We start from the raw sequence: 21,908 nt of genomic DNA on the forward strand, positions 1-21,908 counted from the left end.
GAGTTGTAGTTTGGGCCTCTCACACACCCCACCCTCCACCACCACCACCACCACCCTCCCCGTGAACATGGGGGCCTGTTGGGAGTTGTAGTTTGGGCCTCTCACACACCCCACCCTCCACCACCACCACCACCACCCTCCCCGTGAACATGGGGGCCTGTTGGGAGCCATGGACATGTTAGTGTGTTGGTGTCCAACGTGCATGGGTTGGGGCGTGGGGGATGTTTCTTCTCAGTTGTGTGAGCCTGACCATGTCGTGCTGATCGTGGTGCTTGGTTTGTACTCACCAGTCTCTTCTCCTTCGTCAAGTCCGTCTAGGCTCTCTGGGTGTAGTATCACCAGCACCTTCTCCTCCCAATCGGTGTAGGGTATGGGCTCCGGGGGTGTGCCACCGCCAGTATGATTGGCTCTGGCGAAGTTTTTAGCTCGGATGCCCTTGACCCTGGTCTTCAGGTCATGCCACCGCCTCTGAATGTCATGCTTCGTCCTCGGCACAGTCCCCGACGCATTCACCCGAGTGACGATCCTGTCCCACATGTGGTTCTTTTGCGCCACGGTCGTCTGCTGGACTTGGGCCCCGAAGATGTTGGGCTCTACACGGATTATTTCATCTACCATTACCCGCAACTCTGTCTCCGTGAATTTCGGGTTTTTTTTGGGTGCCATGGTGTGTGGTGCTCAGTGTGTGAGTTGAGTGAGTTGGGAGGTGCAGGTGTGTGGTGTGTGATGTGTAGGATTTGTGTGGTGGGTGTTTGTGTGGTGGGTGTGGTAGGGTGGTGGGTGGGTGTCTTCTATGTGATTTTATGTGAGTTAGCAGTGTCTCGAATGGCCCTCTTGCTGGCAGCAATGCTGTGGTGCAAAGGATTGTGGTTGTGTGTGGGTGTCATTTTGTAGTCGTGTCTCAATGGTTGTTGCGAGTCAGGTGGTAGGTGGGCGTGTTGACTTGTGTGCATTATTGGATAATTGGGACGTGTCATGGTGGCTTGTGCTTGGTGTGGGGGGGGGGCCTTGTCAATGTTCGTATGTTTGCTTAGGACTTGCGGTGCACTTTCTGACATTTGTTAGGCGCTAGGGATGTTGTGCGTGTTGGCCTTCCGCAGTGATGCTGTGGTTATCGTAGCATTGTTTCCGCCGCGGACGTGGATGGCTGTGAGTTCCGTGGTACGGGCGGATTTATCCTAATTGCGGCCACGGAGTATTCTCAGGTATGGCGGTACATGTTTTATTTTCCGCGGTCATTTCCGTCCGCGGCAGTGCTTGTTCATTGGACTCCGTCCGCCGCGGACGGACTTGGTTGTGTTCCGTCCACCGCGGACGGTGTTGGTTGTGATCCGTCCGCCGCGGTCGGAGTTTCGTGACATGAATATCCTAATCCCAACCGCGGTTTCTCCGCGGCGCAGCCGGGAGTCAAATTTCCCCCACCATGGCGGACAGTACCCATTTCCGTCCGCCATCCTAATCGGCCCCTATGTACATTCTTCGCTTCCCCAACGCCCACCTTATCTGCCACCCCGCCCTGCAAAGCCCCACTCCCACCCTGCTAGCATTAACATGGCCCCCTGGCACACCACAGGCCATATTTTGAGGGCATTGAGAAAATGTTTGTGAGTACCTATGGTCTATGTGGTGAAGACTGCATCTAGAGGATTTTCAGACCCTTAGTACGTCCCGGGAGGGGCAAGAGGTAGATGCAGACTTACACAGTGCTCAGTAGTGCTATTATGTTTTGATTAAGCCAAAGAACATAGATGTCCCCTGATACAGCACAACCATTTAGTATAAGCCCCATGACTTTAATGGCAAGTAAATATCAAACAGTTATGTGTGCATAAGCACTCTTATGGTAAAGGGGAATTCTTTGTGTGTCAAGGCTCCCACCGCGCCCCGCTAGGAAGGCCTGAATCCCAATGGCACTTTCTCATAGCCATCCTCTCAGTGGGCTCTTAGACCTGTCAGTCTAATCAGTGCAAGCATGCTGTTGGCCACTCTTCCCACAGGAAGCACTAAGCAAGAGTGGACCATGTCAGACTACCCCAAATCTGTCTCACAGTGTATTAAAGGTGCGCCAATCATAGGGCAACCGCAGCAGTGGCAGAACCTCAGATGTCGAAGAGCAGTTCACCCACCTGTAAATGGAGAGCGCAAACTGCATGTTTTCTGGCACATAAGCACCACCAAACACTAAACGGCCACCCGTAGCCTTCGTCTCTGAATATCTGTTGCGAGTGTCTAAGGCTACTGGACACAGAAGCTGAACCCAAATTTAAGGAAGTGAGTACAGGTGGGCCCTTTGATTTACTCTGGGACAATGAGTTGTACTGACACCATGCCCGACACCCAGAGATCTTGGACAGCAACCCACACAATGAGTGACACCATAGCAGACACAAGCTGCACCCTTGTATGTTAAGCAACACCACAGAGTGCCACTCTTCCACATTATCATTTTAGTAAGTGTCTTGTAAAGTTCTAGGGCAACCAATGGATACTTCAAAGCACTAGAAAATATGCATTGGCAAAACCAATAGATCTTGCCTTTAGGCTGCTAATGCAGGCATGTTGCATCTGCCAATGCTTTTTACCATTGTCCCTGAGCATCAGCAAAAAGGCAAAAAAACGCTTTTTGCCAATGCTTTGCGGCAAACGCAAAAAAAAGCATGATGACATGGGAGCACACATGCTTCCTCATGCATGTGTGTGTGTTTGTAGGGCTTAATACTCTAGAGCAACGCAGCATGATGACATATATGTGAACATTCGTCACCATGCATGAACATGTATGTGGCATGATACATCCGCCATTTGCTTATTTTTCCATTCACCATTACTAAGAAGGCAGACATCAACCTTTGGAGTGGTAAAGAAAAAACAAATAACTTTAACATGTATGAAAATGCATTTTGGAAAAGGAGCGACTCAAGAGCAAATTAAAGCTGCAGGACAGTCCAAAAATGTGTAGAAAATTTTTAAATTCAATAACGCAAAACATTTGAATGGTGGGTGATGGAGAAATGAAGGAATAGAGGAATGAGAAAGGGACCAATGGGGAGTGAGAAGGGGTGAGGGAGCAACAGAGGAGCTCAAGGTGGAGAATGTGGAATACAATAAAAAACACAAACCAAAAAAACAGGCAAGCACAGATGGATGGTGGAAGAAACAAACATGCTTGGGAGGTGGAGGAGGAAGCAACACTTAGCACGTGATGGAACGGCATGATGTGGATGCCATTTTTTTTAATGTATAGGTCTATAGTTCTTAGGATTTATCCAGGTCAAGATACAATATTTCTGTGTGACCTGATGTGCTACTGATTACTTTAATACAATGCGCCCATTAATGAATCTTGTCAGTATGTAGTGTAGTTTTCTTACCGCCACTTGATCCATCTGGAGAGACATAGGCGAGAAACATGTTGACCTTATTTTAGAACAACTCGCTTTCCCTGCTCATTAGGGCCTTTATATCCTAAATTAGCACTATAGATTGTTAATTAGGCTAGTGAGATCAATCATTAATTAATCTGACACTGAACATCATAACACCTATTTTAACCCACTCTTTAACACCACTCTACACATACCCCTAAAGCCCTTACCCCACTTCACCATACGCCTATAAAAAGATCTCCGGCAAAGAGCCCCCTAGTGGGTGTCCGTCAGGCATTTCAGGGACGGCCCGATGAGGAGCTAGCCCAATCATGAAGCATGACACTTTTCAGGGTGTGTGACGGCACTTGCTCTCCTATTGGAGCATATTTCCTTAAACTGGAACACTAGTCTCTCTCACATCTCTTGGTCGCGGGGAACTGCACACCCCTGTCTACCCATACAATATTAAAATGGTCCAAACGCGCTTAACCCTTTGCTCAGTGAACTGATTTCCTTCAAACCGTTGACAGTTGTATTCTGGCATGTAAGGAGGTGTCAAATTTGACCAGATGGTGTTAATATCCCTAACTGAATGACTGGAGGAATGGCTTTTATTTTTTTATGTAGCCTTAACAATGGAAACCGTATATACTTAATTGTAATTAAAAAAAAGTATAGAAAGAAAAATTCTTAATTTTATTACGAAAAAATGTGTTTCATTTTTCTCACAATTTCATGTTCACAAGACAGACATGCCAAGAGACCTCCCTTCTAAAGTATACACTGCAAATATTGTCAGGCAGTCAGATATTGTCCTCTAAGCATCAATTATTTAAAAGTGTTCTCAAATCAGAAAGTATTTCGTACGAGGGCGCTCATGATTTAGAAACATATGAAACACATTCCGTTTTATTTATCTTGATATCTGGTATCCTAAGGGCCCCCTAGCGAGATGAATCAATAATAAATATGAAATATACTTTTCTGTTCTACATGTCAGCTTCTTAATGGAAAGTGGAGCTTCAATTGGACCTATTATGTGAAGTCAGGATAAACTGAAACTAAAGACATATTTTGAAATATAATGGGATGTGCAGAAAAATAGAGGCGCTTCTATTACTAGGAGTGTGCGCATGTGGCTTGTTTTCCACTGATTGCAACATTGTATAAATGCTACTTAAACTAACTATTTTACTCTGGAAAGTAGGAAGGACAATCATAATATAATGTCACTATTGAGCTTCCGTGCAAGAAAATCAAAGATTATTGGTGAATAGCACTCTGGATAGGGACTGGTGATGTGTGCATAGATTTCTTTCGTATGTTGCGTATACCACTGGATTGTTTAGATCACTGGGATCCATTGAATCTAAATGTCAAAATAACCCAAACAATTGGCCTTTAATCATGTAATATGCCGCCTAATTTGCTTTTCCCAGCTGGAAAATTTGAGATTCATGCTCTGTTACATAACCTGGTCATCCCAGCCACATACATTGACCCTTAATTGCCACATGATTAGTTGCTCTAGTCTTAGCTTGGTGTTCCACTGGCTGGGGATTCTCACACTGGTTCTAGAACGATTTGGAACATTCCTCTAACCCTTCCTGTCCTTGTTATATTGAGGTTTGAAAATACGGTTACAGTGGTGTCCCAGATCTTGTAAATTCCCTGCCACCTAAAAAAGAATTACGACAACATGCCATTTAGAAGACGTGGATCCCTGAATACCTACTCTCCACTTACCAAACTTCAACACCAGTTCTCACCACATTCAAACCGTGATAGTTGCCACAGAGGTTGGCAGCGTTTACAACGCAGTCATTACATCGCAGTTCTTTTGTTACATCAACCGCGGTGTTAGAACGTGATGCCTTTACAACGCAAGTCATTAGATCGACTTGCTGTAGGGGGTGCTCTAACCTAAGGAATAGTATAATTTACTATTCCAACCCCTTCCCTACTGTTGCGCAGGCTGGAGTTGGAAAAGTAAATTATATTATTCATAAGCCCGGCGTGCCCTCTACAGCAAGTAGATCTAATGACTTTCGTTGTAAAGGTTTCTCGTTCTAACAATGCGGCCATTGTAACAACTGCATTGTAAAGGAATGCGATGTATTAGCATGCGATGTAACATGCTATATTCGCTATAGGCGACAAGTCACTGCTGCAATAAGTTTTTTAAAGGAAAGATAGTAACTGATCTCCTGCTGGTCGGTTGTCGAGAGCCTCTACCCCACTTGTCACCAACCACTGAAGCCGAAGTAGCCCCTTTAATGGATGCTATTATTGTCTTTGGTCACCGTCCATCATTTTAATTTCAGTGTCAATACCAGGTCACAATTGTGTTTGGTATTTGTATTGCATACACGATTTCTGAGCTTTATGCCATTTTGTCGGATTCGCTCGTGGGTGCCTAGGTTTAAAACTCTTTGAACTGTCTCTTCTTGGGCCCAGGGTCTCTGAGAAACTAGAAAAAGCAGATGCATTATGACATACATTGCAGATTTTAGCATTCTGTTTGGTACCTTTGTTCCAGTGACTAGGACTGAGAACACAACTATAGAAAGAGGACTCTGACCTAAATGTTTCAAAGGATGGCTAATAATTCTAAACCTTTCGCTGAAGGATAACATCGTCCATCGGCGTTCAAGTTGCTTAGATTGGCATTTATCTTATCTTGAATGGGAGCTGAGACGTTTCTTGCTCTTATTTTAACAGCCCTACTTTTATGTATGAAGACATATTTTTTAAACTCTTGCTCTGGCTGGACATTGAGGGGCATATGTACAAGCCCCTATCAACACCATAACGTCACTTTCAGTGATGTTGTGGTGGTGATAGGGGCTGCGCCTTATGTACAAGGCAGCATTAAGCCACTTAACGGGGCTTAACGCTGCCTTGAACATAAGGCCCCCTTTCACGCTATGGTTAGCGTGAAAGGGGCATACAGTGGGTGTTGTGGTGGGCGTTCCACTGCAACACCTATTGTCTTTGATGCTGCCCCCTATGTACAAGGGTGGCATACATAGGAGGCAGTGCCAAAATTAAGACAAGAAAAATCCTGGTCTTAAGTTGGCGAAACAAGGAGAAATGCATTATTTCTCATTTTTGCTTTTTCCATGTGTGCTGCCTTGTGCAGAACACATGGAAAAAGCAAAATGCCATGGTTTGTTTATGTACAGGAAGGGACACCTTTTCAAAATGCCATTTTGTAACTTACATGTGTGCTGCATGAAGCAGCCCACATGAAAGTTACAAAATGGCATTTTAGGATTGTTTATGTGCAGGAAGGGACACCTACCAACACATAAACAATCCTCCCCTGCACGCAGTACCTGCATTGGCGCTAAGTTGTTAAACTTAGCGCCATCGCAGGTGGAAACGCAAGGCTGCACCACATTCTTAGAAATTTGGTGCAGGCTTGCGTTTCCGTAGTGGCGGAGTGTTTCATTAAGCCAAGGCGGCGAACAACATAGAACAACATACTACACCACTTCCTTGTAATATCCCCCTGAGTTTATTGTGTCTGCTTACTGGGTCATAGTGTACCTGAGTTTCAAACCTATGCGCACCTCGTCGAGCAAGCCCTGACACTTCGAGCCCAGTTCCCCAATATAGTCAAGTGTAAAAGCCAGTCAGCAGGCTATGGAACAGAGGGAAACTGTAATGGTAATAAACATTACTGACCAGAACACATGTCGTCCGGTAAAAACGAACTGCCTGAGGACTATGGAAATACGCCTTGGTCAGTGGAGGAGCTGGCAGACTTGTTGCAGGGTTTGCCATAGTCTCTGGTTGAGGAGGGCTCGAAGTATAAAGCACCAATGAGCTAATGGGAGAGGAATATCCCTCCCGGGTGTCCCGCCCGCTAGCCACATACTGCCTCAAGACCAAGGATATAATGACCTCGCCAATGGAGGAATTGACAGACTTGTTACACAGTTTGTAAAAGTCTCTAGTTGACGAGGGCTCAAAGTAAATAGCAGCAATGCGGCAATGGAAGAGGGTTGTCCTTCCCGGGTGTCGAGCACTTGCCACAACCCTGAAGATCTCTTATGGGCAGGATTATGGTTACTTAGTCTAAAAAAGAAAAGTTTAGCCTGCACACCCTTGCTGACTCTGCCTGGCAGCTTGGTTGTGGTTTTAAGGACTAGCTCATGAGAGGTGGTGTAAATGTTGAGTCCAATTTAGTAACCAAATTATCAACGCCCAATAAATATGAATATCCCATAAGTGTTCAAACTTGAGAAGAAATAATAATGTAATTAACATGTTAAAGTTATAGTGCAGTTGAAAATTAGAATGAATCCAGGGGCATAGCTATCTTTGGTGCAGAAGGTGCAGTGGCACTGGGGCCCAGAATCCTGACAATTGCTGCATATTCTACAGCAGCAGATGTCAAAGAGGCACTTTTTCTTGCTTTCCCCGGGGCCAATGGCATTCTAGCAATGCTAATGAATGAATCCTGATAACCCCACCACTGGCACTTATACCATTTAAGAGATGTCTAAGATTATAGCTTCAAGGTCATGGCCCTGTTCGGATGACCAGTTCTTTTTTCTATTCAGAAGTTCATTATGAGGGTCCAGCCATTGGCCTGGTTTTGTGTCATTCACATTCTGCTTCCACTCTTATTAGCACACAGCATGAAGAAATGGGTCAGCCCACTTCAGCCATTTAGCTCTATTGTGCTGTGAGTGATTGCATTTCACCTGGTCACAAGTGCACATGCCTAAAATGAGCTTGCTTCAGTGGCAGGGCTGACCATGGGGTCAATTACTAAGTTGTCTGGAAAGCATTCCGACTGAATCGGTTCCTGAATGGTTTCCTACTGAATCGGATTCGAGGAGTCCGACCGACCAATTACGATGGTTCCGGATACCATTTAGTCGGACCCCCATTGACTTCAATGGGAGCCTGTGTTCCAACCAAATACACAGGCTCCCATTAAAGAAAGGAGAGACTGGGGGAAATCGTTCACCACCCTTGGTGCCTGCCACACTATGCATAGCCTCACCGGGGGTCCCTTGGGTACCCCCATGGGCCCCATTCAGAAGGCTCCGGGTGAAGGGGTGCCTGCTTTGGGCCTCCACAGTCAGATTCCGACAGCCAATCCAAGTTGGAACAATTGATTAGGAAAGGCTATCCAAATTGGACATCATAATCGCTCAGTTGGAAACGTGATCCATAGACCTATATGAGTCGGCTCCGAAAGACTCGATTCCTCTGAATGCCATCCGGAACCGAGTCGGAACCAACTCGGAAAGTCCGAACGCTTTCCGAACATCGGAATCGGTCGTTCGGAAAGCTTTCCGATTTGGTCAGAAAGACAGGTTCGGAATCGCATTTGGCAGACCCAAATCTGATTCGGAGCCTTTTCGGACAACATCATAATCAACCCCCAAGTTGAAACTTAGGACAATGATGCAGAGTTCACACTTTTTTTTTCAAAGTAGCATCCCACTGTTATGTAATTTTTTCCTCATTGTTCATTGCAAGGATATGTCTGCTATTTCTAATGAAAAAACAATGGATGTACAAGACAAAGGACGACCAATAGATTTCAAGTAGTATGAGTTCCTGAGTGTATAGGTTCACCAATGTCTGAATAGGCAAACCTATTAGCATTGCAATGCTTTTATGAAGAAGGCACGTGCATTCATTTTTGAGATTTTTTTAATCAATAGTTCTGCAATTTATTTTTTCACTTTAGTCACTGTTTGGTAGTCATAGGGTCAGTGCCTAATTTTTACAGTTTGTTAAAGGAAGTGGTCGGCTGCACTCATCTTTGGATAGGATGTATTTAGGGGTGGGTGGAACTCGCAGGAGTTACTTGAAAGCTTTGCGAGATTACGCAGAGTTCAGCGAACAGGCGGAAATCAGCAAGTTGTGCTGCTCACACTGTATTTTAGCATCAGGAGCTAGTTCTGCATTGAAAAATAAGCAAAACTGAGCCACACGACGCATTAGAGGACGCTGCATCATGAGTTGGTTTGCCTGCCACTCGAGTAGACTTTCTACTACTAGAAGGGCAACTTTCTCACCACAAATGGTGGTGAGCGTCTGCGACTGCCGGCATTGGGAAAATATCCACGTATGTCCTCTTAGTGCCGGAGAATCACTTTCCAACTTTTGAATGGTAAATTGGTGAGCCACGTAAGAGCATAAATTCTGCCACGTGGCGGTTTGTGGAATTTGGGTGGAACTTAAGTGGCCCAAAACTCCGCCAACTACGCCAGCGGAGCAGAATTTATCGCCCACCCCCAATCATCACTTTTGACACTGAGCAAGAGAGAGAAAGGCAGAAATGGGATTAAGACAGATGAAGAGAAATATAGGAAAACATTGACAAAGGAAGAAAGAAAGCAGATATGTAACAGAACCAGAAAAGAGGCAGGGAGACTGGAGTGTTGTAAGAAACAGGGATGAGGATGACTAAAAAATAAACAGCCTTGGTTTTCAGCAATCTGCAGCACTAGCAGTGGGTCCCTAACAAACACCATGGGTCCCCTGCACTTTTGTTTTACAAATTAAGAACTGTATATCATTTTTAATGTAATCCATGTTTCAAACTGGAGAGGTTTTTCTATAATGCATCTCAGCATTTCGTTAGTACGAGGTACAAATTGGAATAAAGATGTGCTGTAGATATACAGCAGGGGCCCTATTAAATATAAGGTGCAATTCTTTTTTTTTTCCATGGCGCATCTTTCAAAAGTACAAAGGATGCACTGCCCCCAGGGCAGCCATGATTTGTTGCTGCCCTGAGGACAGAGCATTCAAGTGAAAAACTGATAGTTTGCTTCAAAGTTGCTCCGTGTTTCAAAGTGCTGGCATCATGCCGCCTGTGCTTTGAAAAGTGGGAGAGAGCACCTTGCAGGCAAGTGTAGTATGTGTAGTATGTGATTGCACCCGCCTCCGGGGGGATATCTGGGGGATCCACAGGTCCCCTTTTCACCCCTCCAGAGGGCTGCCTTTAGGAAGCGCACTGAAAGTGTGCCACCCTTTTGGGGCACACTTTCAGTGTGCCTCCTAAGGGCATGTTTGTCACTGAGCCCCCTTCCATAGTAAGGCGCGGGTGCAGAGGCAGAGATGCCCTTGTTTACATGGGGCCACACCGCCATGCAAAGGAGGGAACACCCTCTAATTATAGCGCTGGTGTAACTTGTGTGCCAGTGCTATCAGTATTACAAAAGAGGATGCACAAGCATCTGAAGCGCCTTCTGTAATTCCATTGTGTCCGGGGAGCGCAAAAAGCGGGCGCACATACGCACCTATGGGGAACAGTGTATAATACGGCTCCAGGTGTGCCCAGGGTAGGACTGGCTTATAGGCCAATCAGGCAGTGCGCGATGGGCTGGTCTGACAGGTCAGTGTGTTGTCTGTTTTTTTGGATGTTTGTAGGCCTGTTTCCCATTGCTTACCATTGTCTTTGTGGTTTGTAACTCTAATTTGCTTACTTTCTATTTGCTGGCTTAATTTGTTTTAGGCTGTCCAGCATGTCCTTTGTCCCTCTAATGGAGCATAGCCTGTTTACTGTATTCTGCCATGAGTGCTTGATTTCTGTATCAAGGCCTTTAAATTTCGTTTTTATCTTGTCACATATGCTGTGCGTTCAAAGACAGAGGTCAAATGTCAGGCTCTGTCTTTCAAGGGAGCTTGGTGTTTACTTTTTTTTCTCTGACTTCAGATTGAGAGGATTTGTCTGACAATCTGGGGGCATGAAAGGAAAGGCTTTTTCTAGCACACAAAAATATTTAAATGTCTCAAACGGAACAGTGCAAATATTTCTGAATATATCAGAATTAGGAAAGCAAAATTGAAGCACATTTTTTTGTAATTCTATAGTGTGCTGGAAACAAATATTTGAATGTGATTCAATTTACACACATTATTGTTTGTACACTGCAAAGTTTTGTCAGTAAAACGCTATGTCTGTGCAAATGTAATAATCATTTCAATTGAAAATGTGTTATCTGTTATGGCAGTGCACTACCACACCATGCATACTTCATTCCAAGCCTCTCCACTCTACGATACTCTACACCATCTCATACTCTCTACCACTGTGCTCCACTCTATGCCAAGCCGCTGTACACCACTCTATGTCATTCTACTCCACTCTATTCCACTCCACTCTAGGCCACTCCACTCTGACACACTACTCTACGACACTACACTCTACAACACTCTTCTCTGACTTTACTCCACTCCACCCTATGCCACTCCTCTATAGGGCTACTCTAGGGCCCTCTACTCCAATCTACATCATTATATTCTACGACACTCCACTCTTTCATTATCCACTATACGACACTCTATGACACCCTACTCCACTTTACACCACTCCACTGTATGACACTCTACTCAACGCCACACTTGGCCACTCCACTCTACAACACTTTACATCACTCTATGAAAATCTACACCACTTTCCTCTGCAACACTCTGTGACACTATACACCACTTCACTCTAGGCCATTCTACTCCTCTCGATGCCACTCCACTCTAGGCCACTGCCCTCTACAACACTCCACACTACGAAACTTCACTCTACGACATTCTGCGCCACTCCACTGTACATCACTCTACGACACGCCACTCTAAGACATTCTATGACACTCTACGACACTCGACGCCACTTCATTCTACAACACTCGAAGCCACTCCACTTTACTCCACTCCACACCACTTTACTCCATGGCACTCCACTCTACATCACTCCACTGTACTGCACTCTATGACACTTTACTCCACTCTACAACACATTGCTCCACTCTATGCTATGCCACGCTACGACACACAATCACACCCTACTCCACTTTACACCACTCCACTCTACAACATTCTAATCAATGCCACACTTCACCACTCCACTCCACGCCACTCAACTCTATGACAATCTATGTCACACTACTCTACAACACTATATGACACTACGCCACTTAACTCTAAGCCACTCTACTCCTCTCTAAGAAACTTCCCTCTAGGCCACTCCACTCTACAATGCTCTACTCTGCAACACTCTATGCCACTCCACTCTAAGACACTCAAGGTCTTAGACACACTATCCCACGATATGACATTCCACTCTACAACACCCTACGGCACTTCACTCTATGCCACCACTCAGCACCACTGTATAAAAATCCGCAACACTCTGTGCCACTCTACAACACTCTATACCACTCCACTCTACTACACTCCACACCACTTTACTCCACTCTACGACACTCCACGCAACTCCACTCTCCTCTATGACACTTTATTCCACTCAACTCAACTGTACTGCATTGTTGGAAATGGGATTCCCCGTTGGCTGAGGGTCGCACCAAAGTCCAGTAGGAACCCCACTCCCACGTAACGAGGGGAGGTGTACTCCCCCCAAAATGACGCCTGCTCCCCCTTGTAGTACTGTAGCTAGGGCAGACAGGCTTGCTCCCTAGATAGCGTGCCATGCATTTCAGACTAAGCGCGGTAGTAGAAGAGACCCACTACAAATGGACGCGACACAGAGTTCTAGTAAAAATATCGGATTCTTTATATAACTTTCTCATAAGGTGCATAACGATACAATTCCCACGGTTATTTCAGGACGAGGCTTTTAGTTGTCATGTTCAAGAATGTTTTAGGTGGGTTTAGTCCAGGTCAGGGTAGGGTGAGTCCTTGAGCCGCGCCACTTGTACTCACAGTGTCTCAAGGAGGTCACAAGGGCAGTGCGTGTGAGGAGTTCCAGGCGTACTCCACGTTGCTGCTTGGCAAAAGACGATGTGCACCGGCGAGTGCGTGTGAGGAGTACCAGGCGTACTCCACGTTGCTGCAGGGCAAAAGGCGAGTTGCACTGGTGGGTGCGTGTGAGGAGTACCAGGCGTACTCCACGTTGCTGCAGTGCAAAGGGCGATGCGCACTGGCGGGTGCATGTGAGGAGTACCAGGCGTACTCCACGTTGCTGCAGGGCCCAAATGCAATGCGCACCAGAGGGTGCATGTGGAGAGTACGAGGCGTACTCTACGTCGTTGAAGGACACCAATGAAATGCGTACCAGCGGGTGCGTGTGAGGAGTACGAGGCGTCCTCTACGTCGTTGAAGGACACCAATGAAATGCGCACCAGCGGGTGCATGTGGAGAGTACGAGGCGTACTCTACGTCGTTGAAGGACACCAATGAAATGCGCACCAGCGGGTGCGTGTGAGGAGTACGAGGGGTACTATACGCCATTGAAGGACACAAAAGCAAGGCACACCAGCGGGTGCATGTGGAGAGTACGAGGCGTACTCTACGTCGTTGAAGGACACCAATGAAATGTGCACCAGTGGGTGCGGGCCAGGAGCACGGAGCATACTCTACTGTCGGGTCTCAGGAGCCGCAACAGCGTCAGCAGGGCTCTGGGGGTTTTGCAGGGGCACACTCGCAGTGCCTTAGATGGAAGCCGCGTCAGCATCCGCAGGGCTCTGGGGTCTTGCAGGGGCACACTCGCAGTGCCTTTTAGGGGAGCCGCGACGGCGTCAGCAGGGCTCTGGCGGTCTTGCAGGGGCACACTCGCAGTGCCTTAGATGGGAGCCACGACAGCATCAGCAGGGCTCTGGCGGTCTTGCAGGGGCACCCTCGCAGTGCCTTAGATGGGAGCCGCGACAGCGTCAGCAGGGCTCTGGGGGTCTTGCAGGGGCACACTCGCAGTGCCTTAGATGGGAGCCGCGACAGCGTCAGCAGGGCTCTGGCGGTCTTGCAGGGGCACACTTGCAGTGCCTTAGATGGGAGCCGCGACAGCGTCAGCAGGGCTCTGGGGATGCATCTTCTGTTGTTCCCCCAAAAGAGTCTGTTTCTCTCATGCCAGGCTCACTCCTTTATCCCCCGAAAATGTATTTCAAGTCTTCCATGTGGGCAGGGAGTTCCCCTCCCCGGATCCGGGGAGAGGGTGTCCCCTGTCAGGGGACACTTCACCCTGTTAAGCAGGAAGGCAGGGTCATCAGCCGCCCAGCAGGAAGCGGCCTCGGCCTTGTGGAGGACAGGACACAGCCCTGAAACTACTCCTCCCCCTGATCTCAAATGCAGGCAGCTATCACCAGATGCTGGAGTTTCCCCAGGCCCTGTAATGAGCTCCAGATGGGGAATACACATTTCAGCAGCCGCCCCCTAGCTCGAGTGGACGAGGAGACTACCACTTCCCAAGAGTATTACTTTCCCACTCAGGCGGTAGAAATCCTCCATCCTCTAGAGTGCACTTATCAATTCTGAATGCTGGGACGCTAGTCTGCTATTTCCCCCATGTTCCCTGGGCCAGATAAATAATAAGAGGTAATAATCAAAAGCTACTAAAAAAACGAAGATGGCTGTAAGTATTACGAGGTCTTGCCACCCACACCAGGGCAGGACCTATCTGCTTAACAACGCCCCCGGCCCAAGGGCCTACCATAGGGGTGCCTGATATATATAGACAAGGAACCAAAATAGGTTTGAGAAAAGGGTAATTGTGTTGCAAAGTTCAGGGGTTAGCCTTGAAGGGAGGGCCAGGTCCAACATGCATTCTATGACACTTTACTACACTCTTCAAAACTTTACTCCTCTCTACGCTATGCCATTCTATGCCCCTCCACTCTAAATCACTTCACTCTGGTACTCTACTCCACTCCACACTACTCCACTCTATGGCACTCTATTCCACATTATGCCACACCACTCTATGACACACTATAGAATCCTATGCTACTTAACTCCAGACCATTCTGCTCCAATCAATGCCACTCCACTCTACAATTTTATTCCATTCTACACCCCTCCATTCCATTTCACGACACTCGACTCAATGACACTTTTTGCTACTCCACTCTATGCCACTTTACTCCCCTATGTGACATTTTATTCCACTCTATGCTACGCCACTCTACTCTACTTTACAACACTTTATTCTACTGTACGCCCGCCCCCTACCCTCCACCACTCTATGCTTCTCCACTCTACAACCGTCCACACTACGCCACTATATGGCCCTCCACTCAACGCCCCTCCACAACACTTTATTCCATTCTATGACACTCTACTCCCCTCAACTCTATGACACTTTCCTCCACTCTATGACCTCCACACTATGATCCTCCACTCTACGACCCTCCAGTCCACTCTATGCCATTCTACTCCACTCTACTCAATTCTACACTATGCCACTACACTGTACTTCACTATAATCTACGACACTCCACTCTATGAGACCCTTCTCTAGGGTAGTTCACTCCACTCTACTCTAATCTACTCCAGTCTCTGCAACTCTACGCTTATCTATGCCCCTCCACTATACAACACTTTACTCCACTCTACTCTACACCCCTCTATTCTAAGCTCCTCCACTCCATGACCCTCCACTCTATGCCTTTCTACTCTTCACCCCTCCACTCTACAACACTCTAAGCAACTCCATTATTCCACACTCCACTCTACTCCACTCAATGACAATGTACTCCACGACACTCTACGAGTCTCCACTCCTACAAAACCTTACTCCATTCTACTCTACGCTGTTTCACTTTACCCCACTCCATGATACACCACTCTTTGGCACTCTGCTCCACTCTACCACAGTCTACTCCACAACACTCTACAAGCCTCTACTCTTCAACACTTTACTCTACTCTATGCCCCTACATTCTATGGCACTCCACGCTACAACACTCTATGATACTCCACTCTACCGTAGTCTACTCCACTCTACGACAATCTACTCCACTCCATGCCACAAGTCTCCATTCTACAACACTTTATTCCACTCTACTCTATGCCCCTCCACTCTGCGACACATTACAATACTCTAAGCCACTCTACTCTACCCCACTCCACTTTACTCTACTCCACTCTACGACACTTTACTTCAATTGATGACACTTATCACCACACCATTCCACGACACTCCACTCTACGACACTCTTTGCACAACACTCTTTGCACTCCACTCTGCGCCACTTCACTGTGCACCACTCAACTCTACGCCACTCTGCTCCATTCCTACGTCACCCAACTCTACTCCATTCTAGATCATCCTACTCTACTCCATTCTACGCTACTGTACTAATCTCTAAGCTACTCTAATCCATTTCATGACACTCTGTGACCCTCCACTCTATTACACTCAACAGCGCTGTACTCCAAGACACTCCACTGTACGAAAATCCAATCTACAACCCTCCATGCCAATCTACTTCACTCTACAACACTCTACAACACTCTACTCCACTCTATGCCACTCCACTCAACGGTACTCTACTCCGCTCTATGCCAATCCACTCTACAACACTCTACTCCACTCTATGCCATTCCACTCTACGCCCCTCAACTCTACCCCAATCTACTCCACTCTATGCCACTCCACAACACTCTAAGCAACTCCCTCTATGCCTATGACACTCATTGCCACCGCACTGTATGCCTTTCTATGCTATTCCACCGTTCGCCCATCCACCCTCCACCCTACACCACTACACTATACACCACTTTGCTCCTCTCTACTCCTCTCACACAAGGTATTTAGACAATATTGAGTCTAAAATATTGTGACATGGAAATATCGTCAGCAAGAATATCGATGTCAAGAATATCAATTTTAAGGTAAGTAATATCGATTTTTTAAATATAGGTCATTAATATTTTTTGCATAAATATAGTTGTTTAAAATATCGTTTTTTTATTAGTGTTATGTATTTCAGTATATATTTTAAACGTATGTGATGTAATTGTTTTGTATAAGTATTGTTTATTCTTTTTTAATATATGTGTTAAATTCTTAGTAGTTATTAAATTCTATGTAATTCAATTTTGTGTTTTTTAATTCTGTAGCGGGTTGTGGATTTATGGGGGAATAGGGTGGAAGTAATTTAATTATAATAAATTAATGATTATTTTGTATTTAATAATATTTATTTAATTGATATTTAATTGTGTTAATTGTGCTTTTAATTTGTTTTTGGTGAATGTTATGTGTGGTTTGTGGCCATTTATAAGGGTAGAGGGTCAGAAGTAATTAATTTTTAATTATTTACTAGTCGTTAATTGATAGTAATAATTAATTGCTAATTAATGATGTCAATTGTGTAATTTGTTTTAGGTGCAGATTGCAGGGTTATAGGGGTAAAGAATGGGAAGTAATTTATTTTTGATAAAATATTAATTAGTTGTCAACTAATATTAATGAATTAATTGATAAGTAATTGTGTTTATTTTGTACTAAAACATTTTTTTAGATGTGGGTCGTGGGGTTTATTGAAGCTAAGGGTGGGAAGTAATTTATTTTTAATTAATCAATAATTAGTTGATAATTCATATTAATTAATTAACAATGAAGTATGTCAATTATTTATTGATTTTTTTATTGTGCGGATTTTGGGTTTATAGGGGTAAAGGGTGGGGAGTAAATTAATTTATGTTAATTTTAATTGTGTAATGTATTTTTTTTAAGTTTAATTTTAGGTGTGTGTTGTGGGGATTATAGGGGTAAAGGCTGGGAAGTTAAATAATTTTAATGATTTATAATTTGGCTTTTTAATAATCATATTTGTTTCATTGATAATTAATTATGTTAATTGTGCAAATACATTTGTTTTTTTACATTTTAGGTTTGGGTTGGGTGTTTTGTAGGGGTATTAGGTGGAAAGTAAATTAATTTTAATCAATTCATAATTTTTTATAATTAGTATTAATTATTAATAATTACCTATGTTAATTGTGTAAAAACAAAAATTAAATCTTATGAGTGTGTTGTGTGTTTTGTGGGGGTATATCGTGGGAAGTACATTAATTATAATTAAATAATATTTAATTAATGAAAATTAGCTAGTTGATAAATATGTATAATAATAGAGTAAATCATTTTTAGGTGCAGACTGAGTTTTGTGGTGTTATAGGGTGGGAAGTAACTAAACCAAATGTATGTAATAATTAATATTTTTTTAATAAACCGTCCCTAAATAACAAATATTTATATGTATGAAAATTATTTTTGTATTTTATTTATAATAATATTTGTAGGTATTTGTGATATGTGTTTAAATTATAATATGTTTTTGTTTTAAAAACAAATTACATTAAATATATTTTTATTTTATTTTTCAACATATTTATATATTTTTTCTTTGCTTGGTTTTTATATAAGATTAATTTGATGAAGATATTTTGTTTGTTTTTAATGTTGTACTGACTGGAGTGAGAATAGAAAATGTTGCCAATCCGCTATTCAACACTTTCCCTACTGTTGTACTGACTGGAGTGGGAAGAGTACATTTTACCCCTCCGCAATCTAACACTACCCCTACTGTTGTAGTGATTGGAGTGGGAATAGTAGATTTATCCCTTTGCACTACAACCGTTTTCCTACTGTTGTACTGGTTGGAATGGATATAGTAAATATCAGCTAGCTGCAATCCAACGCTTTTACTACTGTTGAATTTATTGGAGGGAGATTTGTACATTTGAACCAGTTTTATTATTTTTCCGTTGTACGACGTGGGAGTAGTAATTATTTATATATTTATTTTAATAGCTTGCCTAGTTTGGTATAAATTGTAGTGGGAATAGTATATGCATTACATTTTACATTTTATAATTTATTTAATGCTGCTATAATTTATATTATGTTTTTGTTTATTTAAAATTATACGATTTTTAATTAATAATTTTTTCACTGTGAGAAATATTTTTTTCTAAACGTCAAGATTTTTAAGTTGTTTAATATTTTTATTTAATTAGTACGGTTTTAAAAAATATTTTATGTTAATGGTATATGTATATATACATTTGTTTTTATACTATTTTAAAATTATAATATAAATTTAAATTATTAGTGCAATTCCTGCATTTGACATGAGGTAGGAAATAACATGCTGAGGAGCGGGGATTACAAAAACACTGAAGAATTTTGTATATATAAGCAGCAGGAGACATAATGAGAAGCCAGAAAATGTACATGTATGAAGACATAGGTCAGAGATTGGGTGTTTGAGAGGAAAGGGGTGAAAGATGTACACTGATGCAAAGGATGAAAATAAATGCAGATGAAGAAGGTTTTGAGTTGATATTGTGAAATTCAAAAGTACATTCGAGCTCATTCAGAGTCCCCTGGGAATCTGGATAAGACTATTGAAATGGGAGTGTGGAAAAAGGCTCAAAACAGAGGCAAGCTCTTTGATGTCTGGTGAGCATAACCTTTATTCCTCATGTTATCCCTTATTCCGAGGAGAAATACTCAGAAGAGGGAGTCTCCACCACCTCCCCCCCCCCTCCCCAAATAAACCCTGCTCCTGAGGTATTTGAATGTATTGAGCGCGGTATGACTGCACCAAAATACACATCACTCAGACAAAATAAGGAAGGAGTCCACACACCGGTCTATCATGCCCAAAGTTAGACTTACCTGGTAGCAGTAGTCGGAAACATAGTAGAGGCTGATGTTGTCTGGCAGGTGGTTTTGCACGGTGAGAAGAGCCTGGTCAAGCTTCAGCTCATTCCCTAAGGAGAAGGTGAGAGGGATTAATATACTACCCACCGTTCAGGAGAGATGTCAGAAAATGGCGCTGCCCAGGTTACCTGGGGGTCAATGCTATACAGCTACACCATGGAGGCCTCTGGAAGCGTAGCTTCTGAACAGATACATTTGTGTTTTTGGGTTTGTTGACCAGATGACTCCATATCATCATGGGCACTAGCGCCAGGGTACTCTGCCGGGTGAGTCGTGCACTATTCAAATACACCTCACATAAACACCTAAAGTCCTGTGGCAACACCTGTTGTCAAGGAGGTCATTAGGCTCCTCATCTGGAGGACTCAAAGAGGATTACTCACACTCCAGGAATGTTATAAAAATATATACTTTTTTTCCTATTTTCTGATTAGAAAAAGTGTAAAATGTGTTTCAGTCAGCTCCGGGCCTTGCTTAAAGAAGATATATGTACAGCATTTTGAGATACTTTAATAAGCAGATGACTTTCAAATTTAACAAGTTCTTGTGACCTTCCTATTTCAATTCGGTCTATTTTAAAATCTAAACAGACCTAACTTGACATCAATTCCATATATTCATAACTACCATGATTTCCAACTGCAAGTTTTAAATACGTATGTAGAATCGAAACATCATCATTCAAATATATTTCCTGAATTTAACTTTCACAAAAATTACTTTCAACTCATTTCAAACACAAAATTGATCCCTAAAATTCACATCATATTACTTTGTTAGCCTTGCGAGTTAGTGAACCTGGCCAAGAAGGACACCATGGGGCAGATGTATCAAGCGTTTTTTTTGTCGCAAACGCTGTGAATCACAAAATAGCAGCGTTTGCGACAAAAAACACGGGAAATGCGATGTATGAAAAAAATCGCATCGCAAATTAAGAAATCGCAATATTTGCGATTACTTAATGTGCGAGAACTGGTATTCTGAGAATTTTTTTGCGATTCCTTATTCTGCGTGCTTCAAGTTTAGCGAAATTCGCAAACAAGAAATTGCAGCATAAGATATCGCAACAAGATGTATGAAAAATTCGCAATTAGCGAATTTCAGAAAATCGCAAATTAAGAAATCGCAGTTAACACCAACTACATGCAGGTGGTAACTAGAAAAAAATATAAAAAGGCACCCACAATGCACTGAGTAGTTTTTTCAAAATGGCTGGACCATACCTGGTAGCCAGGAGGCTGCGTATTCAAGCTGCTGCACAGAGGAAACAGAGACAGGAGAGAATTTTCAGATTACGCATCACGCTGTTCCAGCAGACTGAAGAGGACATATATGACAAATACCGACTTCATCCAAACACCATTTTGGATCTCATTGATAAATTTAAACCTTTTTGGGAGCATCCAACAGGCAGGACACAATCAATCCCAACCCATGTGCAGATATTGTGCTCACTGCACGTTTTGGCTTCAGGGTCTTTTTAAAGCGTCATTGCAAAGGTTGGCGGGGTGTCACAAAGTGCCCTTTCACCCTTTTTTCATGTCTTCCTGGATGCAATGCTGAACAGGCTTCAACATCACATCTACTTCTCAAACACCCAACAAGCCATACAAGAAACAAAGTTGGAAAGTTTCGAAATAGGAAAAGCTACCACTGCCTCAACATCCAGATTGTGTGCAATGCCAAATATATCATCAATGATATAGTGTCAAAGTACCCAGGCAGCACACATGACTCCTTCATTTTCAGACATAGTGGAATTCATAGACGACTGAGTGCTGGACAGTTTGGAAAGGGATACCTGCTAGGTAAATCACACTCATGCATACATCCATCCATCCATCATTCATTTGACAATGGAACATACAGTTACTCTTTTGTTTCTTCCATGAAGGTGATAGTGCCTATGCAGTGCGTGACTTCATCCTAACGCCATACTTGATTCCAGCAAATGCAAGTGAGAGAAGATACAACAGGGCACACCGGTCAACACGTGGGGTCATTGAACGCACATTTGGCATTTTAAAAAGCTGTTTCCGCTGCATACACAAACGTGGAGGAGCTTTGCAATACAGTCCTGAAACCTGTTGCAAAATTGTAAC

At 43.7% G+C, this 21,908-nt stretch overlaps 1 protein-coding gene across 1 annotated transcript in view; it reads right to left on the reverse strand.

The window, feature by feature from the left end:
* The window catches only part of LOC144754754 (heparan-alpha-glucosaminide N-acetyltransferase-like), a 1,466,120-nt gene that overhangs the window by 1,412,739 nt on the left and 31,473 nt on the right, over positions 1-21,908 (reverse strand). The window contains exon 2 of the mRNA XM_078642945.1: positions 19,762-19,856. Within this exon, the coding sequence (XP_078499071.1) occupies positions 19,762-19,856 (95 nt within the window). The remainder of the gene's footprint in view (positions 1-19,761; positions 19,857-21,908) is intronic.

This window comes from Lissotriton helveticus, chromosome 5_1 (genome assembly GCF_964261635.1).
Source record: "Lissotriton helveticus chromosome 5_1, aLisHel1.1, whole genome shotgun sequence".
Taxonomy (NCBI): Eukaryota; Metazoa; Chordata; class Amphibia; order Caudata; family Salamandridae; genus Lissotriton; species Lissotriton helveticus.